Raw genomic sequence first — 27,621 nt, forward strand, 5'->3', positions numbered from 1 at the left:
TTCACGCCACACAGCGGCTGCTCACTGAAGCGCCCGGGGCTTCTCAGATCCTCAGTGTTTTCTTGTAGAGTTCCTGAAGAAAGACGGACTCCCTCGGTCCTTCTGAGATTTGAAAAGCACCAACTCGGTGCCCTCGGGGTGTGGGTGTGGGTCTGTTTGTCTGAGCCCGTTGGGAACGTGGCCTCTTCAGTGGCCTGTATCTACTTGAACGGAGAAGATGTTAGCCCGGCCGGTGTGGCTCAGGGGGTTGAGCATTGTCTCATGTACCAAGAGGTTGCTCATGTGACCCTGGGTCAGAGCACATGCCTGGGGTTGCAGGCTCGATCCCCAGTAGGGGTTGTGCAGGAGGCAGCCTATCGAGGATTCTCATCATTGGTGTTTCTATCTCTCCCTCTCCCTTCCTCTCTCCCTAAAAATCAATAAAAACATATTTTTAGGAAAATTTTAAAAAGATCATTTTTAAAAGGACCAGTTCAGGAAGTCAGCGTGTTGGTTCCAGTCCGTGGCGTGCTACGTATCAGCCCGGTGCGTGTCTGTCTGTCTGTCAACTTGCTGTTTCCCCAGCAGGAGACACAGAGCAACTGTTTCCAATCCGGGCAGCCCCCGCTCGGCCTTTAGTTGAGCCATTTTGTGGTCTCACTTCTCTCTCGCTCCCAGCTCTCTCTCTCTCCTTATTTTTCATACATCTCTAATTTTTAAAAATTAAATTGTCTCATTTTTCCCCCACCTTGTCTGCTTGTTTTCTTTCCAATTATCCTTGCTAAATGGTGACCAGAAATAGCACAGATAATGACATCCACGGACAGTTTATAAATCTCAATTGAGCCAATAATTTCAACCTTGTCTTCTATCAGATCTTTTTATGGAAGCTGCTCCAAATGATCAAAATTGATTAATGTGCCTTTCTCTCCCTCTCGTCACCTCCGCGCATTATCCAGCAGAGATATGAAAATGCTGCGGCTGAAAGACGGACAGTGCGGGGAGGAAAGAGAAGGCCTTGGTCATCTATCAATTGGACAGTCAATCCCGGAGTAATTAGGGATGGGCCGCACGCTAACTTACAAGCGTCTAAGCAAACGGAGGGCGGGCTGGAGCGGCGAGGGCTCTCCGTGCAGGAAGGCTTCCCTGTGATGCTGCGTGAAGGGAAAAGGGCGCTAAAGCCCTGGCCGGTGTGGCTCAGTGGATAGAGCGTCGGCCTGCGGACTGAAGGGTCCCAGGTTCGATGCCGGTCAAGGGCATGTACCTTGGTTGCGGGCACATCCCCAGTAGGGGGCGTGCAGGAGGCAGTTGATCGATGTTTCTCTCTTATCGATGTTTCTAACTCTCTATCCCTCGCCCTTCCTCTCTGTCAAAAATCAATAAATATATATATATATATATATTTATATATATATATTTTATAAAAGAAAGAAAATAGCGCTAAAGAGAACGTGGACGTTCATGAGCTTAAGAGGCTGGGCACGAAATGCAAGATGCAACCAGGAAAGAGCAACACAGTCCAGCAGGTTTACAAAAACAGGGAAGGAGCACCAGCAATCAAGAAAACACTTTAGGAAAATAGCAGAAGAGAGTGGGGAATCCAGTTGCACTTTAGAAATATGTGCAGAGAAAGTGAAAAAGCAGGCAGAGCTTGGACCCCGGCATCAAGGCGCTTAGGAAACTGCTATAGGACCCAGAGAGACAGGCGCTGTCCAGGGTGCTCGGAGCGCACTGCCCTGCGTTGGCGGGTTGGTTTGTGTCTGGAGTGCTCTAGGCAAGCAGCAGATGCGGGAGCCTCTTCCTGGTTCGGTCTGCTTGTGTGTCTGGTCAACCTTTCAACCTCTGCCATCCCAGGTGACCCGCTGCTGCGGAGGCGAGGTTATATTTAGACAAGTGTCCCTGACTCATCAACAACATGGCTTCGTAGAAGAAATAAGCTCTAGGACAGACGAAAAGGCCAGTTGTGCATCTTACAAAAATAAATATTAGCACAAGAAAGACAGGAAATGCTGATAGCATCGTAAGGACTCTCAAATTAATGGTCCCAGGTAGTCATTAATCAAGTCCTGCTAAATGCCAAACCAGCAGGACCTTCTTCCCCCGCTCAGCAGACAGGACCCACGGCCCAATTAAGCATGAAAACTGCCAGAAGACTTCCTTCAGGAACCCCGGGAACCCCAAGGCCATGCCCTCCCCTCTGAGTGCTTATCGCCGAACGTTCCCATGACCACCTCTCCTCGTCCATCAGAATCTCAAATTAGTGATGACTCTGTCGTCTTTAAAGGCGGTGGGAAAGCCAGATGTTAGCATGTTCTCTGCATCTGAGAGCCATCAGCACATAGATGGTAAAGGAGGCTGGTGTTAGCATGTTCTCTGCATCTGAGAGCCATCAGCACATAGATGGTAAAGGAGGCTGGTGTTAGCATGTTCTCTGTAACTGAGAGTCATCAGCACATACATGATAAAGGAGGCCAGTGTTAGCATGTTCTCTGTACCTGAGAGCCATCAGCACATAGATGATAAAGGAGGCCGGTGTTAGCATGTTCTCTGTAACTGAGAGTCATCAGCACATAGATGGTAAAGGAGGCTGGTGTTAGCATGTTCTCTGTAACTGAGAGCCATCAGCACATAGGTGATAAAGGAGGCCGGTGTTAGCATGTTCTCTGTACCTGAGAGTCATCAGCACATACATGATAAAGGAGGCCAGGTGTTAGCATGTTCTCTGGATCTGAGAGTCTATTTATTGAAGAAATAGATTTAGAATACATGTAAATGCTCAGTTTTCATGAGAGAATATAGAGTTAAAAAGGGATTAAGAAATAAAAATGTGATTCCATTCCCACCCCCACTATGAAATTCTATCCCCAAATAAGAAATGATAAACCTATTCTCTTTATTTTTATTTTTTAATGTTATATAACATTTATATTGTTTCACTACTATTTGACACATTAATACCCCCTTAAGAGGTGGAGTCAAATGTAAGTTTATTAAGAAGTAGAAAGTAGTTGAAATAGCCCATCTTTAGCTTGGGTTTCACCAATTAATTCATTTGAGTCATCTCTATATTATTTGGAAATGTTTAATTTTTTCTATTTCTAGATAAGTCCAACATAGTTGCAATAAGTTCTAGTATTCAATAATATCATGAAAACTATTTCCAGATGTGCAAATCAACCATAGAAAGAGTAAAAATCTAAAAAAAAAATGCTATAAGAAATGTTTCTGATTTTACTGCCTATGTTTTCTTCCAGGATTTTTATGGTTCCCGGTCTTTAAGTACTTCATGCATTTTGCATTTATTCTTTTGTAAGGTGTAAGGAGGTGGTCTAGTTTTATTTTTATTTTTGCACATATCTGTACAATTTTCCAAACACCATTTACTGAATGGCCTATCTTTACTCCATTCTATGTTCTTGCCTCCTTTGTCTACTATTATTTAACCATAAAGACATGGGTTTACTTCTGGGCTCTCTATTCTGCTCCATTGATCTATATGCCTGTTTTTATTCCAGTACCATGCTGTTTTGATTACTATGACCTTGTATAGTATAGTTTGATATCAGGTAGTGTGATACCTCCAACTTTGTTCTTCTTTCTCAAGATTGCTGAGGCTATTTGAGGTGTTTTTTTTTTGGTGGCTCCATATAAAATTTTGGAATATTTGTTCTAGTTTTTGGAAATACACCATTGGTATCTTGATAGCAATTGCATTAAATCTATAGATTGCTTTGGGTAGTATGGACATTTTAATGTTAATTATTCCCATCAACGAACATGGTATATGCTCCAACTTATTTGTATCTTTCTCAACTTCTTTCTTCAGTGTCTTATAATTTTCTGAGTATAGGTCTTTTACTGCTTGATTAAATTTATTCCTAGGTACCTTATTTTATTTTGTCATAATTGTAAATGGAATTGTTTTCTTAGTTTCTCTTTCTGATAATTCATTATTAGTATATACACATTTTTTGAAAGACTATTCTTTAAAGCAGTTTTAGTTTTACAACAAAATTGAGATGGAGGTTCAGAGATTTCCCATATACTCCCTGCCCTCACACATGAATAGTCTCCCCCATTACCAACATCACTAACCCGAATAGTGTCTCTGTGTGTGTGTGTGTGTGTGTGTGTGTGGTGTGTGTGTATGTTTTTAAAACAGGGATGAACCTACATTAACACCATTGGCACCACAGCCACCCAAATTCCATATTTTAAATCAGGGTTCACTCTTGATACTGTACATGGTATGGGTTTGGACAAATGTGTAATGCACATGTCCATCATTATAATATCCTACGGAGCATTTTCACTGCCCTAAAAATTCTCTGTGCTTTGCCTATGCACCTATGCACTCTGCCTCCTGCCCCAGTAACCACTGAGCTTTATTGTCTCCATGGTTTTGCCTTTTCCAGGAGCTCATCTAGTTGGAATCGTGCAATAGGTAGACTTTCAGATGGGCTTCTCGCCCGTAGTCATATGCATCCAAGGTGTCTCCATGCCTTTCATGCCTTGAGAGCTCATTTCTTCCTTCGCATTGAATACTACTCCACTGTCTGGATATACTGTACAGTACTTTTCACAGAGATCTGCTATATAAATCCCACAGCCTCGCACACTGCCTACCACGGGCTTTGCTTACAAGCTGTGGGCACCCAGTGAATTTTGAGTGAGGGCATGAATGAGCCTATTTCCGTATGAGCTGGAAAATGTGGCTTAGCGGTAGAGAGTTCTTTGCTGCACTGATGAATAAGAAGTGCATTTTTCATCTCTGCAGGGAGCTAAAATAAAGGATTCATTTCAAACCTTGAAATCCCAGAACCAGCTCCTTAGCATTGTAAGCCTGAGCTGCCACTTGACTCGTTTCCCTTTTCCCTCCCAACTCCCTCATGGGGGTGGGATTTCTCCCTCAGGATGTCACCCCAAGGAAGGAGGGGCCCCTGGGTGGGGTTTTCCCAGCCCCTCTCCTGCTTTTCTGAGCTGGGATGACACGGGGAGAGTTCCAGCCCGTGCTGATGTTTGAGTCTCCGTTACCATGGAGCCGTGCCCCAGCTCAAAGAGGGTCTGAGCACGCACAGTGTTCCAGGAAGAGAGAGTGATGAAAATTAAACTTCAAAAAGCCCTGCTTAATAGAGATGGGAAAATGTTTTCAAAATTAAATACAGGGTGGATTACAATACATTTTTATGGTTGCCCTTGCTCTGCAAACATTGCCTTTTATTTTAGTTTATTGTTGCTTTCTGTTTTGGGGAATTGTATTACTTCTAAAAAACCCTGCTGTCCACTAGCTTCTGGGCTTATGTCCAGAATCCAAGTGGACATTAACTCAATTCCGCAGATAAGGTTTCCTTAGAGACTGCCAGGAGACTTCTCTAGTCCACCTCCACCAACACGGCCTGACCTGAGCCCTACCTGACAAAGCTACTTACAGGAAAAATAGCAGGATCGGGTGCTTGTGTGGAGGCCGAGAAGGATTTCAGAGAGTGAAGGATAAACACGGGATTCTGAAGCAAAGAGGAATTGGAGGATGAAGCCATGAAGGAGACCTTGGCACCAGGATGAAGGTGACCTTGGCTCCAGGGCAGGTCTGTAGTTGATGTTGAGGCCAGTGATGCGCTCATTACAGGAAGGTCTGTGTGGTACCCAAACCTGTACTCCGGTCCGTGAAGCTGCTCCCACAAAATGCACCTGCTTTTCCTGCATGGATTGAGGGAGCAGGATTTGTAGTTTTTAAGGACCCACAATTACACCGATTTAGAGTTTACCTGTGCTCTATATAGCTCAAGGATTTTGTACATGCTATAGCACTCTGAAGCATAGTAATGCTGAAAAAAAGTAGTATGCTCACAAGAAATCTTTTTTTCTGATTAAAAATTATGTAGTTATTTTTTACAACTTTTAGGAGGAATAAAATTTAGAAATACATTAGGAGGCTAACAAAATGAGTCGCAATGAAATATTTTTAGATGCCTCACGTAGTTGCATGATTCAGTGGAAGGTAAAGGAGAAAGAATTGAAAGCATTCTCCGCCCACAGGACCTGGGTCTGGACAGTGCGCTCAGGGGGATGGGGGACAGACCCCGTGCTGGCCAGGAGGGCTGTGTTGTCAGCCCTCAGCTCTGGCACACACAGAAGCCTGGAGAGATGCTGCATAAACCTGGCAGTTGTCTTTATGACAGTGGGTGAGTCATAAGTGAGAGAAATCATCAGGTTGTGACTTATAGTCAGCGTGGCTTCCAATTCACAGCTAGTTGTTTATTTTGACTCTTTAAGGCTCGGGCTCCTCATCTGTAAAATTGGATGCAGAATCCTACTTACCTCATAAGGTAGCTGTACTGGTTCCATTGGATTTGCCATGTTCACGTCATGAGTTCCCAGCCTAGCGTTAGCATCGGATGAATATGGATACCTGTTTGTGTACAAATGTGAAATCGACTTGATGGATGCATATGGCATCATGGATATTCCTGTAGAATATGTTGAATTTTGATGATAGTTAGGAAGGACTTTAGTATATTGTTCCTGATTTCACACAACCAGTATAGGTGGGCCTAATTCTACCTTCATAATAAATCATGGTCTAGGTGATGTGCTCAGGAGTTTTCTGTCATGGCAATGATGTCACTCATTATTTGAAAGCTTTTTTCTCTATTTAATCAGCAGGGCTGCTGTGAGGTAGGTCAAGAGGAATCACTGCTATTTGTTTGTTTTTACTGCCTTCATTCTCAAGATGTCACGATCTCTATTGACCAGCCCATGGTTCCTCAGGTGGAGGGCTAGCATTCCAGACAGGAATCCGCTGAGCAGGCCCATCTGGGGTACCATCATGTAGAGGTGTTTGCAGGGGCCAGGAGGCTACAGTTTGGTGGGCTGAGTGCTGGACTGCCTTGGACTCAGCTGTCCAGGGAGAGAGTTGCTCTCACACAACCAACCCCTTGTCCCTGACCTGTTGGCAGATGGTCTCAGGTCACCAAGTGTCCTCGCCCTGGTGGCCTGCCATGCTGGCTCTCCCTTTTCCTCCACACCAGAAGGCCCACGTGCGTCACTTAGAAATCTGCTCGGACTGTGGCCTGGCCCCTGGGACTTGGTGGGCCCTGGTTCGCTCTGGGCTCCACGTGATGCTCATGAGTGCCGATGGCGATGGTCTCTGTGGTGGCCCACACATGTCATGAGGAATGAGTGTCTGCTCAGAGCCAGTGCAGCAGCCAGCGCACTCGTGACTTCCCAGGCATTGAAGTGCCAGTGAGATTTTCAGATAAACATACCAAAAAGTCCAATTTTGTGGGGTGTTGGGAGGAAAAAAATCCAGGACGTTTTTCTCTCCCTTTCTCAGTGGTCCGGCGCTTCGAGGCGCCTTTCCCTCCCGGTGGGGTAGTTGCCCTCTGGGAGTTCGGGGACAACACAACCTCTGTTTTAGAGGCTGAAAGCAGAGAGCGATGGCTGAGAGCCGACGTCCTCGTGGTTGGGGTGAGCCCTTCGCTGCCGACCTGCAGTGCATTTACCTGCAGAGGCAGCTGGGAATGGAAGCACAGCCGCTTCCACACCCTGTGGGGCTCTGCAACATGTTCACGTGGCTGACTTCTTACCGCTTCCCGGAGACAGATGGGACTCGGATCTCCTTTATTGGAAAGGGTTTCCGATTTAAACGTACTGCGGAGGGTGGTCCGACACCGGGCGTAGACGCGGTCTCTGAGGCAGATGCAGACCAAGCGAACAGGAGGCGCTGATTCTTCTCGGGCCTGGACGTGGGGAAGGGAGACTGGATTTTCAAGGTGGTACAAAGGCAAGTGAATCCTTAACCCGAGGCCGAGAAGCAGATAATAATTAGGGAAATGAAGCCGTTTTCCTTTTTGATGACAAAGCACAGATGTCTGCACTTATTTCATACGAAAAGTGAAGGTTAACTGCTCTTGTGGGGAGGAAGCTGCGTTTCCTTTTTCCTTAGAAAGTGCGGAAGCAGATTGCCTTTGGAAAGCTTAAGAGAGAACTGAAGACAGAGCCCTCACAGCAGGGGAAGGAGAGGAGCGGGGCTGGGAACCAGGGGACCTAACGGGGATAAGCGACTCTATGCCAGGAGGTTCGGTGCTGCAAATTCACACAACGTAAACTCCGTTCACTTATATGCTCTCTGCTTTGGGAGTATTGGAGCCGCTGTGGCTGCACGAGGTCATTGCTGTCTATATTCCCCCAAAATAAACGTTGGGCACGGGCCTTTGTATCCTTCCTTAAGGAGACCAGCAAATCCCTCCGTCTGTTACACCTGTGACCAGGGCAGGAGCAGCGCAGAAGTCTATGCCTAAAATTAAGAAGCCTCGTCAAGAAAAGGACTGTTTACCAAAGCAGTCCTTGGAAACTGGTACTTCCCGGCCGGTTTCTCAGTGGTTAGAGCGTCGGCTTGTGCACCAAGGGGTCGAGGGGTTGATTCCCAGTCAAGGGCACATATCTGGGTTGCAGGTTCGATCCCCGGCCCCAGGGTGGGTGGGGAGAGGGCACATGTGGGAGGTAACCAATCGATGTGTCTCTCTCACATCGATGTTTCTTTCTCTCCCTCCCTCCCTTCCACTCTCTCTTAAAAAAAAAAAATCAATGGAAAAAATATTCTCTGGTGAGGATTAACAACACACAGAAATGAACAAACAAACAAAAAAAAAACAAGGTTCTTCTTATAAAATATTCAGAATTAATCAGCACATGCACTGCAGCCTGCTCTTCTCAGGGACACTTACAGAAACCTGCTAGTGTACCCACCTCACTCCAGGTCTTTCCTTGTCTGTCAGGACACTTTATCTGATGAGCCTCCCTTCTGAAATTTAGACACATTTAAATTCATTCGTTCAGCAAATATTTATCTCATGCCTATTCTGCGCCAGTCACTGGGGCCTCGGGGGAAGAAGATAAGGTGGATGAGACAGAAATGTCAACAGATCATTGCAAGGCGGGCTGAGCATAGCACAGGTAGGAACAGAGTGGATGGGGACCCGGAAGGAGACCTTCTCCCCTGGGGGGCCCAGCAACGCCCGCCAGTGGTGGTGGTATTTGAGCTGCGTCTCCGAGGACGGACAGGGTGTATTTAGAATCTGCCGTCAAGCTTAACATGCAAGATTCTTGTGGCAGTAATGGCAGCTAGAAGATTAAATATGTGCTGTTTATGTAAAAGATAAGACTTCTCAGAAATGAAACCTAATTACAGAGAGTGTTACGATACAACGCGCAAGTATCTTTCATCTGGAGGAGAATTTGAGGAGCTACGAAATAGGAATAATGCACCGTGAAAGGACCTCCCCGGGGCTGTTGCTGTGTGGACGTGGGTGTCTACCAGTGCCTCGCATTCTGTTGTCTATCTGAACTCTAGAGCATCAGAGAGATCCGATGCCTGTGAAGACTCACGTAGATAACTTATTCACTTTCCAGGCACTACAATTGCCAGTAGGTACTAAATTCCATAATCAAAGGCAAACTAAGTCCTGGGAGGGTTGGATGCCATGTCAGAGCCCAATGATGAGATTAAAATTTGGCACTGCTGCTGAAGAGTAGCATGTATCCACAGTTTTCTGAGACGCACATTAAAAAGATAATATTCTTGTTGGAGGAATATATAGGGCAATAAGCAGGAATATGTAGGGTGATTAAACCGTGAAGTGAAGCCGAGTCTCTCAATGACCAGCAAAAGGCTCTTATTGCAATATATGATGGTACCATGAAAATTTCCTTCTGCATATTAGTTTTTAGAACATATTATTTTATGAGCTTGAATATTATTAGCTTTCTACTAAGCAGTAAGCAGATGTTTACACTTAAAAAAAATCCTAAGTAGAATTTCTAAAATTGAAAATCCAAGTTAATGTCACTAGACCCCCAAAATAACTTTTCACTTCTCTATGGACTATTTCTGTGCCCATCCAAAGGCAGAACAAAGAGGAGACTGACATTTAATCCAGAATAGGTGTGCCTTTGGCTGGAGACAGCTGCTGAGGAAAGCTGGCAGATTTCTACAAAATGCGACTCATAGATAGAAACTCCACATCTACCGGTTATTAAATCTGAACTTTCTGAACAAAGGCAATTGAGCTAAACCTGGTCATCTCCAAAATAAGATATTATCTCAGAGTGGCACCAACATTCCCTCATTACATTAACTGGAATATGGTTATTTAAAAAATAGATATAGAAAAAGAACTGAAAAGCCATTACATTACCTTTCTACTTGGGCGCTATGAATTGAATGGCGATATCTTTTACCCTTGGATCCCATTTTTAAGGATTGGGCTCCCTCCTGTCTGGATCGGGCCTACAGGGTTCAAGAGATCATTATTGGACGGGGATGTGTAAGCTTGGAGAGAAGGTTGGAAAGATGCTAAGTAGAAGAAGTTCCATGATATGGAAATATATGTGATGGTGGTTTCATCCTATGCAGCAGATTTGGTAAAAAAAAAAACTCAGGACCAGTCTCCTGGGAAGCTTGGATGGCACCCCGAAACTCTGTCACAGGAAGTCAAGATAGCTGGGCCTCCATTTTTCCCCCACATCCATGGGAAGGGACTCCAGATCTTCGTGTTTATGTTCCTTTCTCTTGTAAAATAGGAAGGAAGGACATTTAGTGAAAAATATATAAAGATAAATGCCATATATATATATATATATATATATATATATATTAGAGGCTTGATGCACAAAATTCGTGCAAGGGGCTTGGCCCTCGCAGCTGTGGTGGCTTGCCTCGGCCCTCGCAGCCCCGGCTTTGTCCAGAAGGTCATCTGGAAAAACATCCAGAAGGACGTCTGGTCTAATTAGCATATATATATGCCTGGTGCACAGATCTGTGCACTGGTGGGGTCCCTAGACCTGGCCTGCACCCTCTAGCAATCCGGGACCCCTCAGGAGATGTCGGATAGCTGGTTTCTGCCTGATCCCTGTAGGCCCGATCCAGACAGGAGGGAGCCCAATCCTGTGCATTGAGCGTCTGTCCCCTGGTGGTCAGGGCACGTCCTAGCAACTGGTCAACCAATCATTCGTCGTTTAGGGGTGTGTGTGTGTGTGTGTGTGTGTGTGTGTGTGTGTGTATGTATATATATATATATATATATATATATATATATATATATATATATGATAAAAGCATAATATGCTAATTAGACTGGACATCCTTCCGGACAACCTTCCAGACAACCTTCTGGACAAAGCCAGGGCTGCGAGGGAAGCCCGGGTCCCGGGTGCCTGCTGGCAGCTGGAGGGAAGCCAGGGTCCCAGGTGCCAGAGGGAAGCCGGTGCCAGAAGCTGGGGGAAGGGAGGCCTACTCTTGCATGAATTTCATGCATTGGGCCTCTAGTATACTAATAAAAGGGTAATATGCTAATTAGACCGTGTCGACCAGACATATTCCGGTCATCCTGCCTTCTTTCCAGACAAAGCCACAGTGGTGGGGGCCAAGGCAGAGATGGTTAGGGGCGATCAGGCCAATAGGGGAGGGCAGTTAGGGGTGATCAGGTCGGCAGGCAGGTGAGCAGTTAGGAGCCAGTGGTCCCGGATTGTGAGAGGGTGCAGGCCGGGCTGAGGAACCCGGGCTTCTAGTATATATATAATTTTGTGCACCAGGCTTCTAGTTTATATATAATTTAAAATGTACTCTTTGCCTCTATTTGCAACATAATCCAAAAATATCCCAGTAGATATTCAGACTTTTCTCAAAGTCATCTGGTTTTCTTGTTTTTCTCAGGGGCCCCAGCGCTCCAGGGAATCATTTTTTTAGAACTTGCCCTTGAACGATCCCGCTATGGAAGTGAAATAAACAGCCCGAGTTTTCCTCTAATGCAGTGGCCTGGCTTTGTATTGACAAAAGCATCTTCCAGTTGGTTCTTAAGTACTGCGTGCACTGATGTGTTCCTAAGGCCCAGATCGGCATAGGGAATCTATACCTGCGCACTCCCTTTGTACATGTTTTTTGAGAAAGTTCTTTAGGCCACAGGGATTTTTAGCAATATCACTTCAGATGGAATTTGCCCTCGGAAAGTTAACCCAGGTGACCCTTGTAGTGCCTATCTATTGGGAAGTTTCTATTGGGGACATATCTGTGCTATTATAGCTTGATCTTGGCAGCTTTTTGAAGTAAAACCATTACTTGCTGGGAGTGCAGTCGGCTGTAAGTGCTCTGGTATGAAGTTGAACTTGAGGCAGTTGTTTAATATAACCGTTGAGTACACAGCTTACCTAATTTTGTTTAACTTTAACTTAGCACTGAACGTTGTCTCTAAGTAATATAGATATGATGGCTGCATATTAGATTCCAGTGCATTATTTGATAATGCATTGTTGCTACAGTGTGCATAATTACTACCTGAATTATAATTTAGATGTTCCCTGTCACATGAAGTAAACTGACTATCCGAATGTTCTCCAGACTCTCTTTCCTCCGATCCAGGGACCACGTGTCTCTCCATTGCCTTGCACTGTGTACCTATAGATCTCTTCTCAATGTTTATTAACTTTGAGAATCTACCTACTTCTATTTTTCTGTCAAGAAAACATTCAATGAGACAGATTTGCAATATCATTGAGTTGTGATTATGTAAATGGAACATGTATCGGTGCTGGGGATTTTGGAAAATACAGAAAACTAAAGAAGAGTAGACATCATCACTAATATAACTGCCTGCACAACACTACCATTTGGCTTCCTTTCAGGCTTCTACCTGCGTAACCTAGTAGGAATGTGTGTGCGTGTGTGTGGAAGACGGAGAAAGGTGTATGCGTGTACTAGTATGTGTGTGAATTCCTAAGTCGATTATTTCTATTTCAGATGGAAAACTACACTGAAAATTCAGACCAAACAGTTACCATTCAAAATCTGTAAAATCTCAAAATATGTTTATGCCTTAAACATGGAATTAAATTTTGACAGTCACAAATCAGTTCAGATGTCATAAGTGTTCTAAATATTTTAAGGAGGTGTTGGTAAGAAGAATTACATAAAGAATAGAAAATAACTAGGAAAGATATTAGGCAAAGATCTCAAAATCTTGTTGTTGTTGTTGTTAATCCTCACCTGAGGACATTTTTCCATTGATTTTTAGAGAGAATGGAAAGAAGGAAAAGGGGAGAGGGGTGGAGAGAGTGGGAAACTTTCATGTGAGACACATGTATTTGTTGCCTCCAGCACGCACTCCAACCTGGGCCAGGGATTGAACCTGCAACCCAGGTTCATGGCCTTGACTGTGAGTTAAACCCAAGACCCTTCAGTCTGCGGGCTGGTGCTCCGACCACCGAGCCAAACTGGCCAGGGCAAAGGTCTCCAAATTTAACATAAATCCTTTAGTAAGTATTTATAATCCATATAAACTAAGCATAAGCTCTTTCTACTAAACATTTGCAAATGTTTCTGCTAAATGTTTCATAAGCAGTATTTCCCCCTTAAAGCCCTTGTTTTTTCTGTCCCATAATAGCTGTTCTGAGGGGTGAGAACCACTGGAGATTATGGCTGAGCATTACGTAGTACCTCTCTAATCACCTCTGTTTTGTCCTTCATTCATCTCCATGGCCATCACCAGAGGCTATACAATGAGGGTTCCAATTAGTGTCTCTTAATATACTAATTGGGGATTTTCTTTTTTTCTTTTTTTTTTTTTTTTACAGAAAGAGTTTTATTAAACCTATCGCCAGACATAGGGACTGTTTCCTTTTCTTCATCAGTCACTTTTGAGAACTGCTCCACTGCTAATCAGCAAAATTTCATTAAGAGGGAAAAAAAGTTAACCCCACAGAATGAGTCACTGCCAGTTGCCTCTTATTCCCTTTGGCCAGGGAAAATGCTGGTCTCACAGTGTAAACCAGACACCCCCACGCGCGTGGATTTGCATTTGCTTGTGAGCAGGCGTGCCCAGTGGCAGGCGCCTCCCAGCTTAGGATCAAGGACTTGGGTCCTGCATGGCATCTCATCGCCTGGAGCGCATCCATTAGCTGGAGTGACTTCCGCGGTCTTCCTTGCCAGGAGGGGCTGTTCCCACACAAGCATAGCTCACCCCTGTTGGCGACCCTGAGAGCCCGCCCATTATGCAGTCCGACATGACATCCCGTCTGTGGCCCAGTGTTCCAGGCTGTGGTGCCTGGGCCATCTCATTATTTTTTATCGCTTATAAAGAAGTGTATTTTCGCCCAGCTGGCATGGCTCAATGGTTGAGCGTCGACCTATGAACCAAGAGGTCACAGTTCGATTCCTAGTCAGGGCACATGCCCGGGTTGCAAGCTCATTCCCCAGTAGGGGGCGTGCAGGAGGCAGCCAATCCATGATTCTCTCTCATCATTGATGTGTCTAGCTCTCTCTCCCTCTCCCCTCCTCTCTGAAATCAATAACAATATATAGATGTTTTAAATGCATTTTTGAGCGTATAGTAGTTAGGCAAGTTCCAGCGAGTGCACTGCAGCAACATCCTGGGTACAAGGGACTCTCCCTTTTAAGGAAGAGCTGAGCCGCCCTTGCCGGCTCCCAGCCTGAGCGTTTCCCCTGCCCAGGCTGTGCCGATCCAGGTCTGCGCGGCCTGAGCAGCGAGCCAGGGCAGGAGAGCTTTTCCCTTCCGAACGGGCTTTGCCCACACACTTCTCTGCACCGCACTCTCCCCATCCTCCGAGGACTCCTAACTAAACCGCCCCAGCTGGGAGCCCTGGGAGAGCCTGGCTGCGTCAGGGTCTGTCCCCTGGTCGCTGAGGCCCTCCCCTGCCCGGAGCAATGACGTGTATGTAAGTTTGCCTTTTAAACTCTTACCATTTACTCTGGAGACAGACGTGGGGATGCGTTTTCTCGTTGATCACCATGTACAGCACCTGTGTGCAGGAGAATAGTGGGTCCCACGGTGTGGAGATGAGGGGCTGCTTGGTTCCTTGGTTCTCGTGTCAAAGGGAAGACAGCCACGTGAGTTAGGGACATGGTTAGGAGTCAGTGAGGTCTGCTTGAATCCTCACGCTACCACGTACTACCTGTGAGACTTCCAGCACCTTCTTAGCCTTCACGCTCCTGGCTCCTGGGGTGAAACAGCAGGTGCACCTCTTCCAGCGCGGCTCCTGAGATCCAGCCAGGTCGCCAGCTGAGGCTGCCGGCGCGCCTGGCGCACAGTGGGCGCTGCGGAGCCAGAGCTGCTACCTCGTTCCACTGTGGCTAATGCCGCTCCTGCTGCTGCGCCCACTGCTCATTCTGCTTGTTATTAGCCACCCCCCCACCCTTACCCCACTGCTCATTCTGCTTGTTATTAGCCACCCCCCCACCCTTACCCCACTGCTCATTCTGCTTGTTATTAGCCCCCCCACACCCCACTGCTCAAACCCCCGCTGCCCCAGCCTCTCCGTCTTCTGCTTCCTCGTCTTCGTTCCCTTGCCCCTGTTTCCCAAGTCCCCTAAGCATTTGTGTCCTGTCTTTATCCTGGAATGCTCGGTTCTCTCTCGCCTACTGAAATCCTCTTCATCTTTCCCGTGCCGGCTCCAATGTGTCCCTAAGTCTGCATCAGTGCACCCCGTTAAAACCCATGCGCCACGGCTGTGCTCCCACGCCCAGGCCACCCCTTTATTATGGCACTTTAATTTCTCCTTATCTCGTGGTTGTAGACCTCTCTCTCTCTCCTCTCTCTCCCTCTCCCTCCTTCCTCCCTCCTCCTCCTCTTCTCTCTCTCTCTCTCTCTCCCTCCTTCCCTCCCTCCCTCCCTGGATTGTAGGGTGTCTGAAATGCCTTCTCACTTGTCCTTATCCGCTGCCCCACATACAGTCCCCACCAGTGAGCACAAGCTTTCCCACGTGGTCACAACGCGGTCGATACTTGTGGGATTCATCGCTGCCCAGAACTCGCCAAGAGCGAGGATCTCCACTCTCTGCTGCAAAGGGAGGACTGGTGTTCAGACGGATGCCTCAGGCATCCCTGGCGCCTGAGCCGTTCCCTAAACCGTCAGATGGCTCTGGGCGGGTTGTGGGGCTGTGGGGCCTCTTCTGGTCCTTTGCTGGCGGGTCAGCACAGACGGTGTGTTGGCTGCTGGAGGGGCCAGCACCAAGTTCCGCCGGGGCGGCCAGAACCGCAGGGCGTGCTGCTCCTGGTGCTGGAGGAGGTCCAGGTGCCGGCAGGGGGTTTCCGCCCCAGCTTCTCCTGGGGTGCAGGTGCCTGTCTCTTGTTCTTTCCCACATGGGGTCCCCCTGCAAGGGCAGCCCCCTGTCGCTGGGCCGGCCTGATCGCCTCCTCTTACAGGGGCGCAGTCAGATTGGAGCAGGGCCCCCAAAGGGCGTCCCTTCAATGCAGTTGCCTCTCGAAAGACGCTATGACCTAATCCAGCCCCAGGCTGAGGCCCCGGGTCAGCACCTCAACATAGGAATTGGGGGAGAACACATTTCCGATCGTAACCGATGACACCTGGTTTTTAGCCAGAATTTGCATTTACCAGAAATCCTCTTTTCCTGATATTAGCCACCGGAACAGCCTGAGACTCGGGGAGGTGAAATGTTTCTAAGCTTATCCTCACAGAGAGGGGGTGCCTGTCCCTGTCAGCTTGTCTGCGGGGTGTCTGTGTGGGAGTCTGTCTGATGCCCAAATCCGCGTGTCTGACCAGCACCCTGCACTGTTCTCAGCGATGTCACAGGACACAGGAAGGGTGGAGGGCCGTGCTCCCATTGGAGGGAAGCAGGAGAAGTCTCCCTGCAGCTGATTTTGTGTAACAAACAGTTTTTTACATATTGTGTCTCAGTCTTGATGGGGCCGGGCAGCTGAGAGCAAGAGGGGGGGGGGGGTTGGGCTCCCCCAAAGTAACACTTGGTCCTACAGTTGTCACCAACCCAGACCCACAGGGGAGAAGTCTGTGTTTCTAGGAACCTGTGAGTGAAATTCACGTTGGAATCTCACCTATTCTGGAAAAACAGGGTGGCAGCCATCCAAAAACATTTCTTGGCGATTTTGAAGAAGCAGTCATAACCAGGAAGAATGCACTTACAAGATTTCATAGCCCTGGCCGGTTTGGCTCAGTGGATGGAGCATCAGCCTGTGGACTGAGGGGTCCCAGGTTCAATTCCTGGTCCAGGCACATGCCCGGGTTGCCAGCTCGATCCCCAGTGTGGGGCGTGCAGGAGGCAGCCGATCCATGATTCTCTCTCGTCATTGATGTTTCTATCTCTCTCTCTCTCCTTCTCCCTTCCTCTCTGAAATCAATACAAATTTTTTTAAAAAAAGAAAAAAGATTTCATTAATATTCAGCGTAAATACTGAGTTTCCAGCAGTTGCAGGGCAGCGACTACAAGTCGGCTCACGTAAGGAAGGAAGGGCCTGGCCCCGCCCCGTGCTCTGGCTGCGGCCGCTGTCATATTCTCAGCCATTAGGAGTAAAGCAGAAACCAGATTACATCTTATTTTGCACAATTTACATCGCTTTAGTGCATGTGAGTGAATCATCCCGGGGCCTTAAGTGATTGTAAGATGATACTGCCACGGCCGTTCTTACTTAGAGAATCGCAAGCAGTGGTGACAGTGTCCGCCGTGGGGGCCAGCCGCCGGCTGGCTACTTGTTTATGTTTCTGCTCCAGCTCATCCCTTCAGGCCCCTTTCATCTCGTCCTGTTACCACCGCCTCGAACAAGAGCGGCGACTCTACAGAGATGTTTTGTTGGAAGAATTGCCAGACCCAGCTGGGGCTCTGCCTCTCTCCTTCGCTGCCTTTCTAGAATAAAACAGAACACGTCTCTGTTGTGTCCTTTCCTTAACAGCCACGCCTTCACTCCAGTTTGAGGAACCCTGAAAACTGTGGCCCTGTGTCTTGCTCTGGGCTCCTCACGCGGCCTGTCCGGTGAGTTTCCCGGGCACCGATGCTGATCGTCGGCTCAGGCCCCTCGCAGCCCGTTTCCCAGACACGATGAGGTTTCCAGCATTTTAGTTGGCGAGCGTCCGGTCATCTGAGATTGTGACTTTGAGAGTTCCAACCCTGAGATGTAAAATAACTCTGGAGTTCCCCAGCTGTCAGAGGCTAGAACATATTGAATAGGTTTAAGCCAAAAAGCCTTCACCTCCGGTTTGATTTACTGGCTATTTTGGCTGGAAGTGCAGGAGCGCCGTAGGAGAGCGGGAGTGATTTACAGTGCGGAGAAGAGCGCGGTGTTTCTGAGCCCGGAGCCCGCCATGGACGCTCGTTACTGTAATCTGGCCAAACTGGCGGCTCCTTCTCACGGAAAGCTGTTTGTTTTCCGAGACCATCACCCACCAAGGTCGTTAGACAATGCAAATGAGGTCCTGCTGCTTTCATCATTCCTTCAGAGATGTTCGAGCAGAAGAAAGCACCTTCCGTTTTACTGACACGCAAAAAAGTTATGCTCATGAACATCCCCGACTTAAAAGCACCCCCCCACCCTGTTAGTGTGTACAACTGCAGAGCAGAAAACTGTTAGGATGCATTTTGAGAAGCTGGATTTTTAAAAAATAGATATTTTTATTGATTTCAGATAGGAAGGGAAAGGGAGAGAGAGAAGAGAGAGAGAGAAACATCAATGATGAGAGAGAATCATTGATTGGCTGCCTTCTGCACGCCCCCTACTGGAGATCGAGCCTGCAACCTGGGCATGTGCCCTTTGACCAGAATTGAACCTGGGACCCTTCAGTCCGCAGGGCGACGCTCTATCCACCGAGCCAAACTGGACTTTTTGGTTAGGGCAGAAGCTGGATTTTTTTTTTTTTTTCAGAGCACTGTGACTTCATTTGTAAAAACTTGACAGCTTTGATATGAGCTATTTAAAAACAAAATTCCTGGTTCGTCGCCTGTGACACTTGGTTGTGTGTTATGAGTCGATAAATTAGTGGAAGAAAACCTTATTTTTTTATTGCCTTCAGATACCTCGTGCCGTAAGCATGTGCTCTGGATGTCACCTGCACGTGTGCGCATTCTGTGGCCTCATCCATGGAACCCCAGGTCTGAGTCAGAGGCACGCAGGCCAGTGTGCAACCAGCCCAGCCGCCTCCTTCCTCCTCTCAGACCCAGTCCTGTGTGTGGGACGCGGAGCTGTCACCTTCGTCTTGAACCTCTCAGCTCTGACTTGCTGAGCCTTGTCGTCGTAGTCATTTGGTTTCCCGGGCTTTGTCCTCGCTGGTTCCTGAGGCAGACTCCCCCCCACCCCCCTGCCCCAATCCTTGTGTTCTGGGGCTCAGGCAGTGAGTAGACTGGATGGGTGACAGGTGTATCTGGAAGGCCTGCCAAGCACTAGGCCACCCCTCCATCTAGTCGCCTACAGCTTCAGGCGGCCTCATTCCTACAGCGTGCCCAACAAGTAGTAGCATTTTCAACATTCCAACTCAAGGTATGAACACCTGGCGCTTGCTCCCATCCTCCTGCTGCTTCCAGCTTTTCCATGGAAGCCCCTGAGCTGACGGATGTCTCTATGGGACCACATCCAGGTCAGTCAGACTTTTACTCTGGACCCTTGTCTTGCACTGGATGGAGAGGATTCAGGACCATAATCTCTTAGCCTTGAGGCTCCCACACTCCCTCCCTCTCATTCCCCCAGGCCTACACACTCTTGAATTACTCCCACCCCTTCCTTTTAAATCTCAGCTATGACCACCTCCTCCCTCCACGCAGTCTAACTTCCATCCATTCTCTCATACTTCCCTGCCAACCTCCAGCCTTGGGTTAAACCTGCCATTCACCTTGTTTCTAGACCAGGACTGCTGAATGCCACTGGAGAAAACCCAGCCACGGAAGCAGATTGGCACACCCAACATCTCCTCTTCATTGGACGGTGGCAGCTCTTCCCAGCGATCCCTGTTAAATTCCCTGCCTGGGGCCAGGGTTTGCCCCAAATACCTTCACAATTCCTACTTTAACCCTAACCCTTCTTTAAAAAAGGTGGCTTTGTTGCTAAGTATGCTCAGTAGTTACTTTGCTACTTAGGCAGAGAAATTGGAGGAAGTGCCCTCAAACTTCCTACTTACACACCGAGAAGCATTCCCGTGTTTGCTCTCTTCTTACCTATTCATAGAGGTAAGAGGTATAGAAACCACCACCTTTCACCAGGAACCTGGGAGTGCTCAGTAATGCTTCCTCCTCTGTGTTTATCTACTAATAATTCCTGCTCTTCTCAGCTGGTCTTTTTGAAAGAGAAATCCGTGTTCGATATCTTAGTCATTTGCTCCTCAGGACATTCCCACTTGGGTTCTACCACCCACACTCTCCGCAACTTGAACTTGATAAGGGTTTTTAATGACTTTGGAATCGCCAAATCCAAGCGTCCCATTTCAATACTGCCGTAACTGCCGTCCCCCTTGAAACGCTCTGTGCATTTAGCTTTCAGAGCATGGCTCCTTGGCTGTTTTATTCATTCACTCCCCAAACGTTTACCTTCTGTGTCCCAGGTCGTGCCATAGGTGCTGTGGATACATACAGTGCCTGCCCTTTGAGAGCTTACGCGCTGCATATTTTGTATTTTAGACGGAGTCGTTCTTGTCTACTAAGATACCTCCTCATCTTTCAAATGTTGGTGTTGTGTTGCCGGCCAGTAGGATCCCCTCCTCTGCCTTCTTTTCCATTCCAAGTGGTCTCTTGGACAGACTAACCCAAATCTTCAGCTTGTATTCCTCACGTTCTTATGACTCTCAAGTCTCTCTTCTTCCCAGATATCTGTTGTGACCGTCCATTCCCTGTTTCTTTATAAATGCTTCTTATTCTTGGTTTCCAATTTCAGGAACTAGCACCATCGTTATTTTTCTCAGTCTAAGGCATTACCAGCCATTTACTTTCCATTCACCTGACACCCTATGAGAAGCCTTTTGACTCTCATTCCTTCAACCCAACCAACTGTTGAAAATAATGTTTGATAGGTGTTGGAGGTGTTTAGCCAACTCTTGATTATATTTGGTGAGGGACAAGCAGGGATGGAGACGTTTACAGTTTTTTTAAAACTAGTTTCTACTGGGAATCCCTCGTGCTTCCTGCTACTGAGGAGCAGAAAGTGTGTGTGTGAGTCAATCTCCTTTAGTTCTCTATGGCTATTTCTGATGGGAACAGTAGTAATGAGCTGATAGTATGTAAAAATGACTACTGACTTATCATTAGATTACAAAATAAGGTAACTTTTTTTTTTTTTCCAAAAGGAAGACATTAGATCTGATCTACTAAGCAAATGCTTTACTGGAAAGTTTTCTCAGATTTGGCATTTGCTGTGGAATTGGGGTAAACAGTGGTAAGTAGCCAAGTGTGAAATGCAGGGCAGAGGAACAGTGTTAGACAAACAGGCTGAGGGAAGAATCTCAATAACCTTCCAAACTGGTTAATTAACCTAAAGATGAGTCTCACCAGTACTTCATTTTTTCCCCAAGAGACTTCCGAGTTTACTCTTCCTGATAGTCTTCCTTTCTTATCTTTTCCTTGAAAAAGGCAATTTGTTCTTAGTCTAGTGAATCCAAGTAAAAAGAAATTAACCGAATAGACATTGACATTTACAACACAAAAACTGGACAAACTGGGTCAAAGTTCATAGTCTAATGACTATGGAACCTGAGTTCAGGTAGGAACAGTTTGAGGGAACACTGTTGCAGTGGTAACTCTCCGTGGTGCTGAAACCCCCACCTATCAGGTTGGTTAGGGTAGAGTCTCTAAGCAGTTAGGACAAGATAACTATAAATATTACTGAGAATAGCTTACACTTACACATTGCATTGAAAAATTGCATTGTTTAATAGGTGTGATGATATTGTAAGAAAAACTTGGAAATTGTAGGAAGGAGTGATATTTCTAAGGGTAATAATTATTCAACCTGAAGTATCTTAAGCTTGATTTTTCTTATTCAGCGATGTGAAGGTTGTTATTAACACATTAAATTGGTGATTTTCCCACTATACATATTTAGCTAATATAGTTAATTTGACTCTTTTCTTTATAAATTTTAAAACCAATTGAGAATATTAAGAATTAAGGGAGTTACTCTTAAAACCTTTCTAGGGAAAAACACATTTTTAGGGTTAAGGAAGAATTAGAAAACTATCCTTTTCTATATAATTTAGAATTACAATTAGAATTTATAATTCTGTTACAATTCAATACAATTTCCAATACAGTACAAGTTTTATTTTGAAACCTTATCATTATATGAGCAGTAGTGTTCACCACACAAAGACTTATGTTTTGTTTTTATTTTCTCAATGCAATGTTGTTTTTATAATATTTTGAACTTTTTTGCTCCCTATTGCTTCTTATAGCTCATACTTCCACTAAATCATTTCTACAAGGCAAACTGATTTTGTATATTGATCTATTTTAAAATATGAATGAGCTACACACTGAGGTTTTGAAACACATAAGTGAAAGGAATCATCTCTGGGGGATGGATGTGTGGGGAAGTGAGGCAGGAATTATGCTGGTAAACTCGACTGAATTCTGGGCTTGGATGTTATTTTTAAATACAACACTACATGGAAAGGAGGAGGTGGAGGCACATTTAACTCATATGAAAAGGCAAGAATTACTTGATATCAAATCTAGACAAGGACATCACAAGGAAAGAAAAGTACAAGTCAGTATTCCTATAAAACATAGACACAAAAACCCTTATGAAAATATTAGCAAACTGAATCCAATCCTAATATATAAAAAGCCAGGGGCCGTCATGACCGAAAAACAAGATGGATGACTGAACAGCAGGCTGTGTGGGGCGACCAGGCTGGCAGGGAGGTTAGTGAGGGACGACCAAATGACTGAACAGCAGGCTGTGTGGGGCAACCAGGCCAGCAGGGGGGTTAGTGAGGGACGACCAAACGACTGAAGAGCAGGCTGCGTGGGTGGGGGGCAGTTGGGGGTGACCAGGCCAGCAGTGGGGGGCAGTTGGGGGCAACCAGGCCAGCAGGGGGGGAAGTGAGGGGTGACCAGGCCAGCAGAAGGGGGCAGTTGGGGGCGACCAGGCTGGCATGGGGGGGCAGTTAGGGGTGATGAGGCTGGCAGGGGGGGCAGTTAGAGGCTATCAGTCAGGCAGGCAGGTGAGTAGTTAGGAGCCAGCAGTCCCGATTGTGAGAGGGATGTCTGACCTCCGGTTTAGGCCCGATCCCCTCCAAGGAATTCCTGGATTGGAGAGGGTGCAGGCTGGGCTGAAGGGACCCTCTCCGGTGCACAAATTTCATGCACTGGGCCTCTAGTCTAGATATATAGAAGGCTAATATGCCAAGTGTCCCCTTGGGAGTTCAACCGGGAGTTCAATCACTCGCTGTGATGTGTGCTGACCTACAGGGGGTGGCACAAAATGAAGGAAGGCTCTGGCCGGCAGCCAGAAGGTTCCAATCGGCCTTGATTGCCAGCCAGGCCTAGGAACCCTACCCGTGCATGAATTTCATGCACTGGGCCTCTAGTAACATATGAAAAAGGATAATATATCACCAAGCCAGTGTGGCTCAGTGGTTGAGCATCAACCTATGAACCACAAGGTCACAATTTGATTCCTGTCCGGGCACATGCCTGGGTTGTGGGCTCGATCCCCAGAAGGGGGCAGGCACGCAGGAGGCAGCCAATCAATGATTCTCATCATTGATGTTTCTATCTCTCTCTCCCTCTTCCTTTCTTTCTGAAGTCAACAAGAACATATATATATGCACTCCTGTGATCTGCAGCATTATTTACAATTATTAGTATGCAGAAACCAGTTGCATTTTTATATGCCAATAATGAACTATCAGAAAGATAAAATAGGAAAGCAAACCAAGCCAAGATAAGGAAGCAACATCAACAGACAAATAGATGGGTAAAGAAGTGTACATATATACAATGGTATATTACTCAGCCATAAGAAAGAATGAAACCTTGCCATTTGTAAAAACATGGATGGGCTTAGAGAATATAATGCTAAGTGAAATAAATCAGACAGAAAAAGTTAAGTACCATATGATTTCACTTATATGTGGAAACTTAAAAAAATAAATGAAAAAATAGACTGATGGTTACCAGATGGAGGGAGTTTTGGGGACTAGGTGAAGGGGATTAAGAACTACAAATTGCCAGTTATAAAAACAGTGATGGGGCTGTAAAATACAGCATAGGAAATATAGTCAATAATATTGTAATAACCATGTATGATGTCAGATGGCTACTAGACTTAGCAGGGTGATCATTTTGTAAGTTATATACATATCTCGTCACTAGGTTATACACCTGAAACTAATATGTCAGCTATAATTGGAAAAAATCCTACTGATTAATTACTAATTACAAAAGGTAGCTGGGCTCCTGATCAAAATGACCTAAATGTAAACTGAAGCAAAATGATGATACAATCAGTGATCCTTGATTAAGAATTTAAAAACTAAAATATCCTTAGAAGACATTGGGGCAATAGGAAAAATTTGAACAAGGGCTATATTAAGCAATATCACATCAATATTAAATATCTTGCATGTAATACATGGTATTCATGTAGGGAAAGCCTTATTTCTTAGGAGATACATGTTGAAAGGTAAATTCACCATGAAGCCAACAACTTCCACTGGGCTGAGAAAAAAGTGTATGTGTACAAACACACATAGCACACACCTCCGAGAAAGGAATGCAGCCACACGGAAGTAACTGGTGATTTTGGTGAAGAGAGCTACTTTCTGTGCCACGTTTCAAGTTTCACATAGGTCTGATTTTCAGCGCGACAAGTCGAAGAAAACTTTCTCTGCTGGGCCCATGGGCTTCTTGGTCCCCTTGGGGTTTATTCTGTCTGTATTCCAAGTTGTTGTGAAGCTTTCTTTAAAAAAGAAAAGGCGTTTCTGGTTATCATTTTGGAGTCTCTCCCCTGACATTCAGCTCTTTCCAGAGTCTCTGGGCGATGTGATTTTTCGAATGAATATGCTAGTCAATAAAGTAACTTCAATGAAGGAAATGATGTTTGTTAATCTCCATGGAGCTCAAATGTATAGGAAAAAAACATTTGAAAATAATATAGACGTGTCCTCTCTGCTTTATAACTGGTGCTCAGTAAATAAGTGCTTAAACATGAGTGTTTTATAAGCTTCTAAAGATCATTAGAATAGCTGATCGCAGCCATAGCATGGCAGGCCCTGCTGCAGACCTGTAGAAGGCCCCGTCCGAGGCCCTTTAATCAGGTGTGCCACGCTCTCCTCCACACCACACATGTGTCCCTAGTGAGCCCTTTAAGACACGCATGTCACTCACCAGCATGCCTCGTTTATCCGCCGAAGGGGAGTCTGACATGCTTGCTTTAAGGGCTCCTTCCTTCTCAGCTCTCAGCCTTAAGTCCTCCGAGAAAAGCTCCCTCCCCTTCCATTCTGGTCCATCTGTGCGGATGGGGGTTCTTTGCCATCTACCAGGGTCTTTATACTTTTTTAAAATATTTTTTTTATTGGTTTCAGAGAGGAAGGGAGAGGGCGAGAAATGGAAATATCAATGGTGAGAGAGAATCATGGATCGGCTGCCTCCTGTATGCCCCCTAGTGGCAACCCGGGCATGTGCCCTGACCTGGAATCCAACCATGACCTCCTGGTTCACTGGTCCACACTCAACCACTGAGCTACACCGGCCGGGCTCTACTTGATTCCTTTCCATCGCTTCCCCTCCCACCTGGCCGGCTCTCCTGTGGTTTGCTGCCTTTCTCCGGGTCATGGCTGTGGTGTTGCTCAGTATTCCCAGGAGGCCTCCCACCTTGCCTCACATCTAACTCTTGCTGCTCGCCCAGTAGGTGGGGCAATGTTTTTGGCAAAATATATGTGTTCCCATGTCTCTCTGAAAACCTGAGAACTCCGTAGAATATTCTGAGCAGGTCGCCCAGCTTTATCCTTGGGGTCTATGCGCGGGGCTGAGGAGGGCGGGCTGCAGGCCGGGGGCGCACAGCGGGCCCTGCACCGGCGCCCACCCTGGGAGCTGGGTGACTGTAGACCAGCTCTTGCTTCTCCCTGAACTCAGGCTCCCCACGTGCAGAGTGAAGACCATGTGAGCACCTGCTCCCAATGGCGGGGCGGAGGGGAGCCTTTTCCATGTTGTCAGGCCCCGGAAAGGGCCAGGGCAGCGCTTTCTGCGCCTCCTCCTCCTCCTCCTCGGTCCCTGGAGCAGCCGCGCGGGATCCAGGGCTATTTTCAAGATGTGAACGGTGACCCTGACCAAGTCATTTCTTTCTGCTTCTCTGTGTCCCCGATGCAGGTTTCCCTGGGGCTTCTGCATGCTCATGCGACGCACATCCTGTGGCCCCCGGGGCGCTGGCAGAGGCTGCAGTCCGTGCTCCCTCCGGAGCGCCTGCCGGTGCAGAGCGAAGACCTGTGACCCGGATGTCCCACTGCCTGCCCTGGAGGCACGGGGAGGCCACCCAGGGCCACCAGCGCAGGATGGGGGGCCGCCACACAGTGATGCCCTGCGGGAGACCCTCTAGTGCTAAGATGATTAGAGAGTTTAAAAATATTAAATGGTATTAAGTGGCACCTGATTGTGTGGTCAATTGTAATACCCTGTTGTTTTATGCCAAAAAAGTACGCTGACCTTTGGGAATATGGAAGTTGTATTCTCATTTGTCTGCAGGAGTATATTTGAGATTTTGCCCTGCATCCGTATCCTGTTGGTTGCTGAGTTTTGATTTCGGTGCTTGCTGCTGGAAGAATGTGCAAATGAACCTAGGTGAATGCAATGGCTTGAGTGATGTCACTTGCTGTTTAGCTGGAACAGAAGAAACCTATTATACATATACTGATAGGAATTACATTGTGATTGACAGCTTCTACCATGCAGGAACTGCCAGGTGGGACAGGCTGTACACTGTAATGTAAAAATAAAGCACTCATTGCTCAGGTACTGCTTTGCTTGTCATTTAATCTGTACGTCCACGAAGGAGGACTGTCTTCTCTCTTGGAGGGGACTGATTCTATCAATATGTCATACAAGGTTTCATACAATCAAACCTTTCTCATTGGCCCTTTTTACTTGAAAACTCCTGAGTGACCCCATGACTGTTCACATGGATGAGGGAACCCATTTATCAGTATTTGGTCACTATTTCGTAAAACATTCCCAGTGAAATGGAAGAAAAACAATCCCTCCAGATCAACCATGTCAGATTTTTTTTCACCCCAGTGATTTTCCAGTGTTCATGTCTATAAGGCTGACCACCAACTGCTAAGTGTTATAGTATTAGCACAAGCGAGTCTGTAATTGTGTAGATAAGGAGGCAAATGGCCAGCATGCAAGTCTGTATTTATGAAGCGTTTCTTCCTCTTCCCTCCTATGGATTGAAGGCTCACGCGGATGGAAGCTAAGCCTCTTGACTCCATCTCCTCTGAATGCCTGGTCTCTCTTTCCTGTTTCATCAGCAATAGAATCCCAAACAAGGACCAGCCATCTTTCCAATGTGGATGCAAGAACAGAGGCTCAACAGAAAAAAACATGCATGTTAAGGGCATATGTTGCTAATAACAATTCATTGTCATCACAGTAACTTGTTTACCAAACATCAGTGAGTACTTACGTATTAACATTGGTCAAAATCAAAAGTAAAAGGTTTAAAAGATAATATAGTAAACCCTCCATTTTTTTGACTTTTGGATTTAATGGACAAAATTTCAAGTCCATATGTCATATGTTAATTTTAAAGTGATTTTAACCAAGATTTGCTTATAATTAAGTCAACAGATTATTTTTTTGTTATTAATTCACTGTTAGTTTTAATAAGCTTTAGCGAATAGGCCA

At 46.3% G+C, this 27,621-nt stretch overlaps 1 protein-coding gene across 2 annotated transcripts in view; it reads left to right on the plus strand.

Moving 5' to 3' along the window:
- IMMP2L (inner mitochondrial membrane peptidase subunit 2) overlaps window positions 1-26,721 on the plus strand; it is a 476,087-nt gene extending 449,366 nt beyond the window's left edge. For both annotated transcript variants that reach the window (XM_054726449.1, XM_028154445.2), the window contains one exon: window positions 26,089-26,721. In XM_054726449.1, the coding sequence (XP_054582424.1) occupies window positions 26,089-26,208 (120 nt within the window). In that variant the 3' untranslated portion in view covers window positions 26,209-26,721. The remainder of the gene's footprint in view (window positions 1-26,088) is intronic.
- The last annotated feature ends 900 nt before the right edge of the window (window positions 26,722-27,621 follow it).

This window comes from Eptesicus fuscus, chromosome 14 (assembly GCF_027574615.1).
Source record: "Eptesicus fuscus isolate TK198812 chromosome 14, DD_ASM_mEF_20220401, whole genome shotgun sequence".
Taxonomy (NCBI): domain Eukaryota; kingdom Metazoa; phylum Chordata; class Mammalia; order Chiroptera; family Vespertilionidae; genus Eptesicus; species Eptesicus fuscus.